General features: G+C 43.7%; 1 protein-coding gene across 1 annotated transcript in view; it reads left to right on the top strand.

Moving 5' to 3' along the window:
• KCNQ3 (potassium voltage-gated channel subfamily Q member 3) overlaps positions 1-13,673 on the top strand; it is a gene marked incomplete at both ends in the record, with an annotated part of 282,472 nt that overhangs the window by 245,186 nt on the left and 23,613 nt on the right. Inside the window, one exon of the mRNA XM_079722739.1 lies at positions 8,268-8,294. Within this exon, the coding sequence (XP_079578865.1) occupies positions 8,268-8,294 (27 nt within the window). The remainder of the gene's footprint in view (positions 1-8,267; positions 8,295-13,673) is intronic.

The raw sequence follows: 13,673 nt of genomic DNA, 5'->3' as shown, positions 1-13,673 counted from the left end.
TGTCATTTAAAGCTTCTGTTTCCTTATTTATTTTCATTTTGGATGATCTGTCCATTGGTGTAAGTGAGGTGTTAAAGTCCCCCACTATTATTGTGTTACTGTCGATTTCCTCTTTTATAGCTGTTAGCAGTTGCCTTATGTATTGAGGTGCTCCTATGTTGGGTGCATATATATTTATAATTGTTATATCTCCTTCTTGGATTGATCCCTTGATCATTATGTAGTGTCCTTCCTTGTCTCTTGTAACATTCTTTATTTTAAAGTCTATTTTATCTGATATGAGTATTGCTACTCCAGCTTTCTTTTGATTTCCATTGCATGGAATATCTTTCTCCATCCCCTCCCTTTCAGTCTGTATGTGTCCCTAGGTCTGAAGTGGGTCTCTTGTAAACAGCATATAGATGGGTCTTGTTTTTGTATCCATTCAGCAAGCCTGTGTCTTTTGGTTGAAGCATTTAATCCATTCACGTTTAAGGTAATTATCGATATGTATGTTCCTATGACCATTTTCTTAATTGTTTTGGGTTTGTTTTTGTAGGTCCTTTTTGTCTCTTGTGTTTTCCACTTAGAGAAGTTCCTTTAGCATTTGTTGAGGAAATGGTTGGGTGGTGCTGAATTCTCTTAGTTTTTGCTTGTCTGTAAAGCTTTTGATTTCTCCATTGAGTCTGAATGAAATCCTTGCTGGGTAGGGTAATCTTGGTTGTAGGTTCTTCCCTTTCACCACTTTAAGTATATCATGCCACTCCCTTCTGGCTTGTAGAGTTTCTGCTGAGAAATCAGCTGTTAACCTTATGGGAGTTCCCTTGTGTGTTATTTGTCATTTTTCCCTTGCTGCTTTCAATAATTTTTCTTTGTCTTTAATTTTTGCCAGTTTGATTACTATGTGTCTCAGCATGTTTCTCCTTGGATTTATCCTGTATGGGACTCTCTGCACTTCCTGGACTTGGGTGGCTATTTCCTTTCCCATGTTAAGGAAGTTTTTGACTATAATCTCTTCAAATATTTTCTCGGGTCCTTTCTCTCTCTCTTCTCCTTCTGGGACCCCTATAATGCGAATGCTATTGCATTTAATGTTGTCCCAGAGGTCTCTTAACTGTCTTCATTTCTTTTCATTCTTTTTTCTTTATTCTGTTCTGCAGCAGTGAATTCCACCATTCTGTCTTCCAGGTCACTTATCCATTCTTCTGCCTCAGTTATTCTGCTATTGATTCCTTCTAGTGTATTTTTTGTTTCAGTTATTGTATTGTTCATCTCTGTTTGTTCTTTAATTCTTCTAGGTCTTTGTTACACATTTCTTGCAACTTCTCAATCTTTGCCTCTATTCTTTTTCCGAGGTCCTGGATCATCTTCACTATCATTATTCTGAATTCTTTTTCTGGAAGGTTGCCTATCTCCACTTCATTTAGTTGTTTCACTGGGGTTTTATCTTTTTCCTTCATCTGGTACATAGCCCTCTGCCTTTTCATCTTGTCTCTCTTTCTGTGAATGTGGGTTTTGTTCTACAGGCTGCAGGATTGTAGTTCTTGCTTCTGCTGTCTGCCCTCTTGTGGATGAGGCTATCTAAGAGGCTTGTGCAAGTTTCCTGATGGGAGGGACTGGTGGTGGGTAGAGCTGGCTGTTGCTCTGGTGGGCAGAGCTCAGTAAAACTTTAATCCGCTTGACAGCTGATGGGTGGGGCTGGGTTCCCTCCCTGTTGGTTGTTTGGCCTGAGGCAACCCAACAGTGGAGCCTACCTGGGCTCTTTGGTGGGGCTAATGGCGGACTCTGGGAGGGCTCACACCAAGGAGTACTTCCCAGAACTTCTGCTGCCAGTGTCCTTGTCCCTGCAGTGAGCCACAGCCACCCCCTGCCTCTGCAGGAGACCCTCCAACACTAGCAGGTAGGTCTGGTTCAGTCTCCCCTAGGGTCACTGCTCCTTCCTCTGGGTCCCGATGTGCACACTACTTTGTGTGTGCCCTCCAAGAGTGGAGTCTCTGTTTCCCCCAGTCCTGTTGAAGTCCTGCAATCAAATCCCACTAGCCTTCAAAGTCTGATTCTCTAGTAATCCCTCCTCCCGTTGCCAGAACCCCAGGTTGGGAACCTGACGTGGGGCTCAGAACCTTCACTCCAGTGGGTGGACTTCTGTGGTATAAGTGTTCTCCAGTCTGTGAGTCACCCACCCAGCAGTTATGGGATTTGATTTTACTGGGATTGCGCCCCTCCTACCATCTCATTGTGGCTTCTCCTTTGTCTTTGGATGTGGGGTACCTTTTTTGGTGAGTTCTAGTGTCTTCCTGTCGATGATTGTCCAGCAGCTAGTTGTGATTCTGGTGTTCTCGCAAGAGGGAGTGAGAACACATCCTTCTACTCTGCCATCTTGGTTCCTAATCTCAATAATCTAAGCTTTCACCTTAAGAAACTGGGGGTGCCCGTGACTCACCGCTAGTTGCGCTCAGGCAGGAAATGCGCTGACCGACACCATCAGCAAAGTGCCCAAAATCCTTGCCAGTTTTAGACACTGTGGTCCAGAGCTCAGATTTTTAAGTGTGTGGATAGAAGGCTGGGTGGATAGGACCCCTGAGTTGGAAGAAGAAGTAGACGGACACTCAGAACTCATACCTGGAGTGGGAACCCTGCTCTGAAGCGTGTTTCTGCCATGTGTCTGGGTTCATGAACCATAGCATGACCCAGTGCTGGACGGGTGGCTCCCCCCAACCCCATCCTACCTTCCCACACTCTCATTGTGGAACCTGGGACCAGGCTCTGAACTCGGCCTCAATTTTCCCTCCACTTCCATCACTGGACTGTGGTAAAGATTTAAGAAAATTCATGACATCATGACTGACTCATTTCCCTGCATAAAATCTTCCACTGGATAACCATGATGAAGAGAACAAGGTCCAAAACCTGACCACGACCCACAGGGCCCCAGAACCTCAGGGCCCTGCTTACCTCTCGGCCCTGCTTACCTCTCCCATTTCAGCGTCTATGGTGCTGTTACTCCCAAGAGGGTCTAGTGGTACATGGCACTTTCTAGTCCAGGCATTCGGTCCACCAATATTTTTGAGCCCCTTGTATATGCTAAGGATTGGACCAGACCATGCAGGTCACAAGTGACTTGTGAAGGACTCTGACCTTGATCCTGAAAGTGAAGAGAAGCCATTGGCGGCAGAGAATGACATGATCAGATGTGTGTTTCAGGAAAGTGACAGGAGGGAGGATGGATTGGACAGGCTCAGGATTCTACACAAGGAGATCAGCTAACAAAGGAATGCAGGATTCAGGGGAAGAGGAAATGAGAGCTTAAACCAAGGTAACAGCAGTAGGAAGGGAGGATAGAGGGAGGACCCGAAAGGGAATAAGCAAAGGGAAAGAAACTCAGGGAGTGATGACTTGTGGGAGAGTTAATGAGATGACAAGAAGCAAGTCTTCCATAATGGAATGATAAATTTTGGTTTACGAACTGTGTCTTCTTACTTGTAATTAGATTTACTCAGAAGATGGTCTCTGTGGTTCCTTTTGATTGTAACATTCGATTGTTGCTATAATCATTTTGGGTTTGGGATAGTATCAGCCTTCCTTGGGATAACAAGGGTCTTAGAATGGGCAGGTGGCTTCTCCTGAAGAGAACAGAATGACCTTGAATTCAAAAACAAGAACTTGTGCAACCATATTGAATTCTGAATCAAGAAGATTTCTGTTTGCTTTGCATCCCAAGGTCTTGGCAAGAGGCCCATTCTTTTGCGTTGATTTATTATAAACAAGGCATTGTCCTAGCTGTCGGAGACTCCAAGGAATACATTGTGCTGCAGACAGCAGCCGTGATATGGGAATGGCTTTTACACTAAGAGAGAACATTTCTTTCCTTTTTTCAAGGACAAAAGTATAAAACCACTAGAGAATTCACTTGGCAACCATTCTGAAACAAGGCCGTCCCTTGGGAAAAGAATGCCCCCCCCCAACCCGCCCATATTCCAACCCACTCCGTATATTTAATGGCAAAAAAAAAAAATACCTGATAATACACTGGTGTGTCCTCACCTGCTTCCTAAAGGCTTGTTTATTTGATTTACTTTTTTGAAAAAACATTTTATTGAGATATATTTCATATACTACAAAAGGATTTCACATACCATAAAAGGTACTCTTTTAAAGTAACAATTTCGTAGGTTTTTAGTATATTCACACAGTTGGGCATTGATCGCCACTATCTAATTCCAGAATATTTTCATTACCCCAAAAAGAAACCCTGTGCCCTTTAGCAGTTACTCTTGTTTCCCTCTTTTCCCCCAGCCCTTGCAATCACTAATATTTTCTCTCTCAATTCTGCCTATTCTGGACATTTCATATAAAAATAAAATCTTATAATATGATTTCTTTCACTTCTCATAATATTTCAAGTTGCATCTATGTTGTCTTGTATATCAGAACTTTATTCCTTTTACGACTGAATAATATTCCATCATGTATACCCCATTGTATTTATCCATTCATCAGTTGATGCATATTTGTGTTATTTCCACTTTTTGGCCCATTCAGGTACATGTTGTGTGGATATGTGTTTTCAGTGCTCTTGGGTGTATACCTAGGAGTGGAATAGGTAAATCTATGTTTAACTTTTTGAGGAACTGCCAGACTGTTTTCCATGGTGGCTGCACCATTTTATAGTCCTCCAAAAGATTTTGAAGGATGAAGTTGTGTAGCCCATTTCTAAGAGTGGTGTTATATCAGTTTCCAGCAAGTGTATTTCTTTGTTAATTTGCAAGTATATGTTTGTATGTATACACACATATGTACATATGTGTATGTATATACATCCATATTTTGGGCTAGCAGTGATGAGTGATGGTATTGCCTTTTTTGTTTTTCTTTTATGATTACTTAAAATTATAAAATCATTACTTTTGAATTGCAAAGAGCCTCAGAGAGTTTCAAGTCCCACCCCAATTTTATATGAGAAGAAACTGAGGCCCCCAGCAGCTCAGGAGCTTGCTCAAGGCCACACATCATGTTGGGCATAGCTGGGACCAAACCCAGGTCTTCTGATTTGCTGGCCAATGGAAACTGTGTAGACCTAGTAGAAGTAGGTGGTAGGAGGCTGAGAAGGTACAGGAAGATGCTAGGGGGATGGTAGATTGTACATCCTCATGCACAAACAGAGAAGAGAGCAGACATTAAAAAACAGATGTTGCTTACCACCAACAAAAAATCATGCACACAGATTTGTCCCCTAAAAGTGATAGTAGAATTGTCTATAGCTGCACTGCCCAATATGGTAACCACTAGTCACAGTGGCTGTTGAGCATCTATTACAAGTGCAACTGAGGAATTGAATTGTTAATTTTCTTTCATTTTAATTTAAATAGCCATATGTGATGATTGATTAGTGGCTACCATTGGACAGTGCAGCTTTGGAATCATTAGATATTAGAACTAAAATGGAGCTGAGACTTAGGCCCAAGAAACAGAAGTTACTTGACCAAGAAGACCCAGTTAATTTATTGTAGAACCAGAACTTGTTCTTTTTATGACCAGCATCAAGATTATTGGAGTGCTTAGAAATGGAGAGTGGGGACTATATGCAGTAACCCTTTGCTACAGCCAAATAACATTGGATCTGTTTTCATACAGGCTATCTCATTTAATCTTAGAATGTCCTGGGAGATAAGTAGAATAGGTAACTCCATTTTTCATAGCCATAAGCTTATAGGTGAAGAATCAGAGCATCAGTGAGATTAATCAGCTTGTCTAATGTCACCCAGCTAGTAAGCAATGGAGCAAAGATTGGAACCCAGGTCTTATGCCAAAGCCCATTATATCTCTGAAAAGAAAGAGTTTTTTAGGGAGAAAATTAGATAAAAGTAAGATGAGACAAGTTTTGTTGAGATAATAATACCCTTTTCTGAAGATTGTTGTTGTGAAGGTCAAACTGAATAAAATGTGTGAAAGTACCTGGCCCATCCTAGGTGTTTAGTCTCTGCTCGTTGAATCTGTGCTGTAAGGAAGTAGTGGATTTATGGCACAGAGGAGAGAGGAGGGCAAGGAAGACACTAAACTCCCAAAGCACAGTCCTGGGAAGCCACTGTTAGTGACAGCAGGGCTAGAACATCCCATCTGGAATGTGGTTACAAATCCTTTCTTCATTTATCCATACATTCGGCAAGTATTTAACTGAGCATCTCTTACGTGCTAGACACTGAGTGTGGCATTGGGGATAGAACAGTGAACAGGAGAGGGTCAACCGTGCTAGTCCTGTCACGTGGTTGATGGAGACAGGGACAGAGAATTGCCCACTGGGTGTTATCTCTTGGAGTGTGTTGGGGCTTTGACTAGAGCAATTGCAGTGGAGCAGTGGGCAGAAAGCCAGCTTACACAGGCTAAAGGGTGACAAGGAAATGAGCACGTGGGGACAGTGAGTGCAGATGACACAGCTGCAAGGGATGTAGGGCTCAGGGTTTATCCTTGATGGAAATGGTATAATGGTATCATGGTAGAGAGGAGTATAGGCGGATGCAGTGGTGGTTGGGGGAGCACTAGAGGAGAGAGCAGGATGGAGGGCCTGGGCTTCAAGGCACAAGTGAAGTCATCAGCAGGAGCATGGACCCTTCAGCCATCAACACTGAAGGGAAGCCAGTGGGTGAGACCAGGTATAAGATTGTCAATATGGTGGTAGGTCCCTGAGGCAGATGTCTGCTGAGGTCAAGGTCACTGGCTGGGGGCGGAAGTGGGGAGGTGGAGAAGTTCTGATACTGGAGGGGGAGGCATGGCATCATTGTCCTGTAGCATGAGAAGGGAATGGAAGTGGTGCCTCTAATTCTTTTTTTAAATTGAAATATAGCTGATTTACAATATTGTGTTAGTTTCAGGTGTACAGCATAGCGACTCAGTTATATATTTTTTCAGATGATTTTCCATTATAGGTTACTACAAGATCCTCCCCGTGCTATACGATAAATCCTTGTTGCTTGTCTATTTTATGTATGGTAGGGTGTATCTGATAGTCCCATACTCCTAATTTATCCCTCCCTTTAGCACTGCCCCCGCCAGGGCCCTGTGATCCCATCCTGCCCTCGGCGCACTCCCTCGCCTTCTCTTTCTCCTCTTACTGCCATCCCTACTTTTCCTGGAGCCAAAAGTCAGAGCTTTTTCTGTCCACATGCTTCAGGAGGGGAAATAGGCCCAGAGGATGTGTCCAGCTCAAAGCCACACTAGACCCTCAGGCTGAGCTGACGCATGAACTAGAAATCCTTAACTCTCCAACTGGTCCTTTTGCTCTTCTACCAAGATACCTCATATTCTCTCCCCATTTCTCCCACCCCTGGATCCCAATGAGAGTCCAGGTATTCATTCAGTATTTCCTGTGAACTTACGAAGTGCCAGGGTATGGGGTGCTCAGATTTTAGAGCTGAGAAAAGCAGAGGCTCTGCCCCCGCACGACCACGTAATTCTAAGACAATGTGATCCAGTCCAATTCCATGTACGAAGATATTAGCTCAGCCTTAACCCTGGGAATTTAGATAGAAACACCAGGAGGGGCCCCTCCAGCTGGAACTTAAAGAAGGAGTAAGACTGTTCAGGGCAGAGCCTGTGAGAAGTCTCAGTTATGAATGTATGTAGACTGCATGTGGCCTCATGGTTACAAGTGTGGGCTCTGGAGCCAGATCATCTAGGTTTGAATCCTGACTTGGCTGCTTCCTGGCTATGAGACCTTGAGCGATTTACTGAATCTCTCTGTGTCTCGGTTTTCTCATCAGGAAAATTGGGGTGATAATAATACTTACCTCATAGGGTTGCTAGTGATGATTAAATAAGTGAATCCATAAAAAGCACTTAAAAGAGGATCTGCCTACTAATTACCGCACAATAAATATTCGGGATGATGGTGTCGACTGTAATGATGACGGTGGTGACAGAGTGATGGGGTGTGTGGCTGCTAAGTTATGAAATTCCTGGTCTCCTGATCTGTCCCCAGTGCTAAACAGATCACCTGAACCCAGCACAAGGTGTGGGGCAGCAACCGTTTGGGGGATGAATAAATGAATGAGTGGCTGAGAAGAACCTTGGAGTTCAGAGCCAGACCTGTTAGATTACAGGAGGGGTCTGGGGTCTGGCTGGGGAAGCCCATGTCATTCACTGGTTCTCCTCCACATGCACCATCTTGTCCCAGAGCTCCACCCTGCTCCTTCATCTTCATCAAAGGGAAGCTTGGGGACACATTTTGGGGAGAGGGGGAGCTGTTGCATGTAATTTATGCTGTGCTTCTTTTTTTCTCCCCCGTCTCCTCACAGGAAAGAACAGCTGGATGCAGCAGCCAGGTATGTTTGTGATTATGAAGCCTCTTCTTCCCACCACTGTGTCGGGACAGAGGGTCCAGTTGTGTACACTGTAGGGCCCCTGGGCAGTCATGCTGGTCGTGAGATAGAGTTTTGGGGTTCACTGCTGTTGCTGGCTGCCATTTTCCTCTGCCAATTTCATGTTAATTTACTCAGGAACAACTTAATTGTGATCATAGCAGCAGCCACATTTTGAGTGTTTCTCCTCTGTGCCTGGAGTCCTGCATGTGTTATCTCATGTGGTCCTCACATCCACAGTGAAAGATCGACTCTCGTGTCTTCATTTATGGATTGAGGAGACTGGGGCTCAGAGATGTTGAGTTACTCCGCCTGGGTCACACAGCTACTGAGGAGCAAGACCAAAATTCAAACTCAGGTCTGAATATTAAGACCATGTTATTTCCATTATATCTTGCTTCGTTTGCTTCTTGGGCTCACAGATGGTTCTTCGAAAAGTGAATCAAGACTATAATTCATGATCCCCAGTAAACCATGCTCAGTACAGGCTGCTGCAGAAGCAGGTTGAGCTTCTGCATGAGTCATCTCTCTTCCTTTTGGTTCCATCTAGAGAAGATGTCACAGTATCAGGGACACTATGGACCCTGCTCGAGATTGTAAAGGAAGACCATCTCTCGCAAACAGTTTGACTGTTTATATACAAGTCATCCCTCTATATCCACAGGGGATTGTTTCCAGCACCCTCAAGGATACCCAAATCCGCAGATGCTCAAGTCCCTTATATAAAATGCCAGAGTATTTGCATATAACCTATGCGCATCCTTCTGTGTACTTTAAATCATCTCTAGATTAGTTATAATGCCTAATACAATGCAAGTGCTATATCAGTAGTTGTAAACACAACATAAATGCTCTGTAAATAGTTCCCCGTGTGTGGCAAATTCAACTTTTGTGTTCTGAAACTTTCTGAAAAATTTTTTTCGAATATTTTTGATCCTCACTTGGCTGAACCTGTGAATGCGGAACCTGCAGATATGGAAAGCCACCTGTATTTATAAATAGAAATAATTATAAATGTAAATATACATTATGTGTATAATATAGACTTAAAGTATTATTGTTGACAAACTACTTGTAAAGCCTCTCAGTCAATCTCCTGGACACCAATCAGCTGTTGTCCTTCTAGAGCTGACAGATTGGTCAGAGGAGGTGGTGGCACCCTGGACCATCTGTATGGGAACCACTTAATCCTGCCTGGAAGGAACAGACAGCACCAGTTAACTCACAGACAAAGACACAGTTTGGACTTTCTCCCTCCTTTATGCAGACTTTCAATTGGAAGGAGCATTTCTTGCTTGGAACCAGTTCGGGCTCTAGGGGGCATTTGGGGAGATTGTAAAGGAGGGGTGACCACTGACAATGACAGTGTCAGGAGACATTTGCTAGAGGACCTGCAGCAGCTCATGTCTCACAGAGGCAGAGCGGGAAGATGCCTCAGAGATCCTCCTCTGGATGCTTTTACAGAAGTGAGTCCCCTCAAGAGGGCAGGCTCACCCCAAGTTACAGAAATCATGAGCTCGAGGGGTTACGTGATCTCAGGACTCCCCATGGAGTTCTCATTCCCCCTCATCTCATGACTCATGGGGTTTTAAATCATGCAGGTGTTGACATTGCAAGTGAAATACTGCATTGACCTTTATATCCTTTTCTATGGAGACAAGAATAGAATTTAGCCAAATTGGAATGTATGTGCAAAATATCACTGTGCACTGAACTAGGCACTTTGGTTTAATTTGGGCTTAGATGGATGCATTTTGCAGCTGTGCTGGGCATGCTTCTCCAGTTATTGAAAATGGGCTCTCTGAAATCTGCTCACCAACTTACTCATGCCTCTGTCAAGAACTCTCCACTCTGCCAGGGGTACATACAGAGGGAAAGGACATTCCATGATTTCTTGGGGTTAGAGTCGCTGGGTGTTTTCTGGCTCATCCTCTTCAGGAAGAGCTAGGTCAGTTACATAAGCCACTCAGCCTCCCTCATCCAGGCTCAGGGTGCAGCACTTTTGATTTGAACAACAAATAGGTTTGGCTGACGGATTGGCAGGTGAGATGGCAGGTGTGATTGTAGCCGTGAAGCTTGGAGGTGGTGCCGGAGATCTGGAGGAAGGATGGCTGAATTGTCGACAGAGGAATGAATTCTTTTACCGAAGAAGGCAGGGAGCAAGGAGAGCAGAGAATGGTCAGCAATGCACGTGTGCATTAGATGAATACTTACTGGTATACCATTAGCTTCTTCAACAGGCTGCCAGCTAACTGGTGTTTCTCTCTTACTTTATTATTATTTCTAAATAGCCAGAATCAGATTTGGAGTTCATCTTTTTGACACCTTCTAACACAGGTGGCCCAGACATCTGTTTGTCAGCCCAAGGAAAGAGTTATATCCTCTTTAACTTAACAGCTCCTGGTTCTCTGTTGGGATAAGAAAGGGAACATTTTAGTCAGCTTGTTGGAAAGAGCTCGTACCTGTAGTTTCTTATAAAGTTAGTGTGTGTTCCCACCACCCCCTGCAAAGGGTCAAGAGAGCTGAGCTTCTTTGGTCCCAAGGATGGGACTGTCCTGACTGATTTGCTTTTATGCAGGTTTGTTTGAGGAACAGAAGCCCCCTGACTTCCTACAATGGCTGGGAGGTTGGCTTTGTATGCTTCCTTCTCGGGATCTATAACTCTGAGAAGGAAGAGAGCCAACTTCCGTTGTGGGCTTGGTAGGGGCTGAGCAGTTTCCATAGATCGTCTTAATTAATTCTTGTAAAGATGGAGACAGTTGACAACCCACCGCCTCACCCCTTCTCACCTAGTTTAGATGCCCCACTCATGGTGCCCTTAAGTAGGACTCAGCACTTCCCCTAAGGAAGAGTTTACTTTATTCTTTTTTTTAAATAAATTTATTTATTCATTTATTTTTGGCTGCATTGGGTCTTCGTTGCTACGTGCGGGCTTTTCTCTAGTTGTGGCACGCGGGGGCTACTCTTTGTTGCGGTGCACGGGCTTCTCATTGCAGTGACTTCTCTTGTTGTGGAGCATGGGCCCTAGAGTGCATGGGCTTCAGTAGTTGTGGCTCGTGGGCTCAGTAGTTGTGGCTCGTGGGCTTAGCTGCCCCACGGCATGCGGGATCTTCCCCAACCAGGGCTTGAACCCATGTCCCCTGCATTGGCAGGTGGATTCTTAACCACTGCGCCACCAGGGACGTCCAGCATTTACTTTATATACAGTCAAAACTTTTAAAATTCCCTCTTCCTCTCCACCCCATGAGTTTGATAGGGCTAACACTGTGCCTGAAATGTAGGATGTACTCCATAAATTTGCTGAATCTATAAATAAATGATTCAATGAAAGAGATATTGTACAATCATTTTCCTTAGGAGGAAATTGAACTCAAGCGTTTATGTAACTTACACCTAAGCCAAGGACAGAATTAGCCAAGATGAGGATTTCAGATATAGGTCTGTCTGACTGTATCAGACCATACAGGCTGAGTCCCACCACAGCACAGGTGGTCGTTGTGCCCTCTTTGTCCTCCAGGAGGAAAGATGAGGTCAGTTAATCTAGCAGACTCTTGATCCTGGCACTTGTTCTCTCTCGTCCAGGAACTCTTACCTCTTTGTTCCGCTTGCTCCTTCACTTCATTTGAGACTCTGCCAAATGTCACCTCCTGTAATAGACCCTCCTTGCTTCTCCACCACACCCCAGTCTCTACCCCTTGACCCTGCTTCAGTTTCCTTGTTAGCACTGATGGTTACCGAATAGATGATGCATGTATTTCTTGTCTGCCTTCTCCACTAGATCACATGCCTCCAAGGGGCTAGACTCTGTCTGTTTTGCTCACTGCTTTTCTCTAGCACCTGAAACAGTGCCTAGAACAGAACCTGGCATGTGGTTGGCTTTAAGTAGATATTAATTTACTGAAAAAGTGGGTGGATGGATAAATGGATGGATGGATGGACAAACCCTTTATTCCCCAAGTGTCAGAAACCCAACTTAAAGAACCTTGGACTCAGAAGGAAATACAGTGGCTTTCATAGTCACCCATCAGCGAGGATAGGAACACCTGGGTGGGAAACAAGGAACAGGACCCTTCCAGAATCTCTCTCTTCAACTCTTGTCTCTGCTTCTCTTTTTGGTTCCACTGTCTCAGCTGACTTTCTCCATACTGATAAGACTGGATGTTAGCAGCCCCAGGATCATCACATATTTTTTTCCTCTTTCTTCTGTCCACCTGTTCTTCACCCAAGTCTAGTTTGAAAGATCCCAGGGAAGCATTTAGATTGGTCCAATTTGGGTCACATAGTCACACCTTGGTCTCTGTGGCTCAGAGAGTAAGAGGTTAGTAACAGTGACCAAACTCTAGGTCATGTTTCCACCAGTTAGGGTGGGTGGGTGTAGGTTCAAGATACTGTGTTTGGCAGCCCCCATTAGAGTCACTTGGTTGAAGTTGGGAGATCTGTTCTCCAATAGAATAGGGTTCTTTTTCCCAAACAATAGGGGGTGACACGTAGAGCAGACAAACATGATAGATGCCCATGACAGGCATAAATTCCACTCATAACTTTTCAAATTCCTAAAAATAATATTGCATTAAAGAACATCAACACTAAAACATACTGAGCCTCGTTTATTTTATAGAATATACCAGAGAAGACTTCGGTATTTTGTGTTAGGGATGTCATTTTGAACATCAATTATAACTATTCAGTAGATGTGCAGCAGTGCTGATAATTAGGTTTTTGATAGAAACCAGCATTATTATTTTAACATCTTTATTGGAGTATAATTGCTTTGCAATGGTGTTAGTTTCTGCTTTATACAAAGTGAATCAGCTATACATACAAGCAGCTTATGCAGCTCAATATCAAAAAACAACCCAATCCAAAAATGGGCAGAGGACCTAAGTAGACATTTCTCCAAAGAAGACATACAGATAGCCAACAAACACATGAAAGGATGCTCAACATCACTAATCATTAGAGAAATACAAATCAAAGATATCACCTCACACCAGTCAGAATGGCCATCATCAAAAAATCTACAAACAATAAATGCTGGAGAGGGTGTGGAGAAAAGGGAACCCTCTTGCACTGCTGGTGGGAATGTAAATTGATACAGCCACTATGGAGAACAGTATGGAAGTTCCTTAAAAAACTAAAAATAAGAAACCAGCATTTTTTTAATTTGCAGAACAGGTAACTGTGTTGATGATAACTGCTTGCCTGGGCCCAATTGCTCACTTTGTGTTTTCAAACGATTCAATATGAACAGCAGCCTTCAGGTTTCTTCTCCTCTGTATCAGTCTTTGGAGAGGGAAGAAATTTGTCCCATGCATCTTTATCTCCTATCTCATTATTATGTCC

This window comes from Hyperoodon ampullatus (assembly GCF_949752795.1).
Source record: "Hyperoodon ampullatus genome assembly, chromosome: 17".
NCBI classification, from domain to species: domain Eukaryota; kingdom Metazoa; phylum Chordata; class Mammalia; order Artiodactyla; family Ziphiidae; genus Hyperoodon; species Hyperoodon ampullatus.
This window is presented reverse-complemented; position numbering and strand designations above follow the sequence as displayed.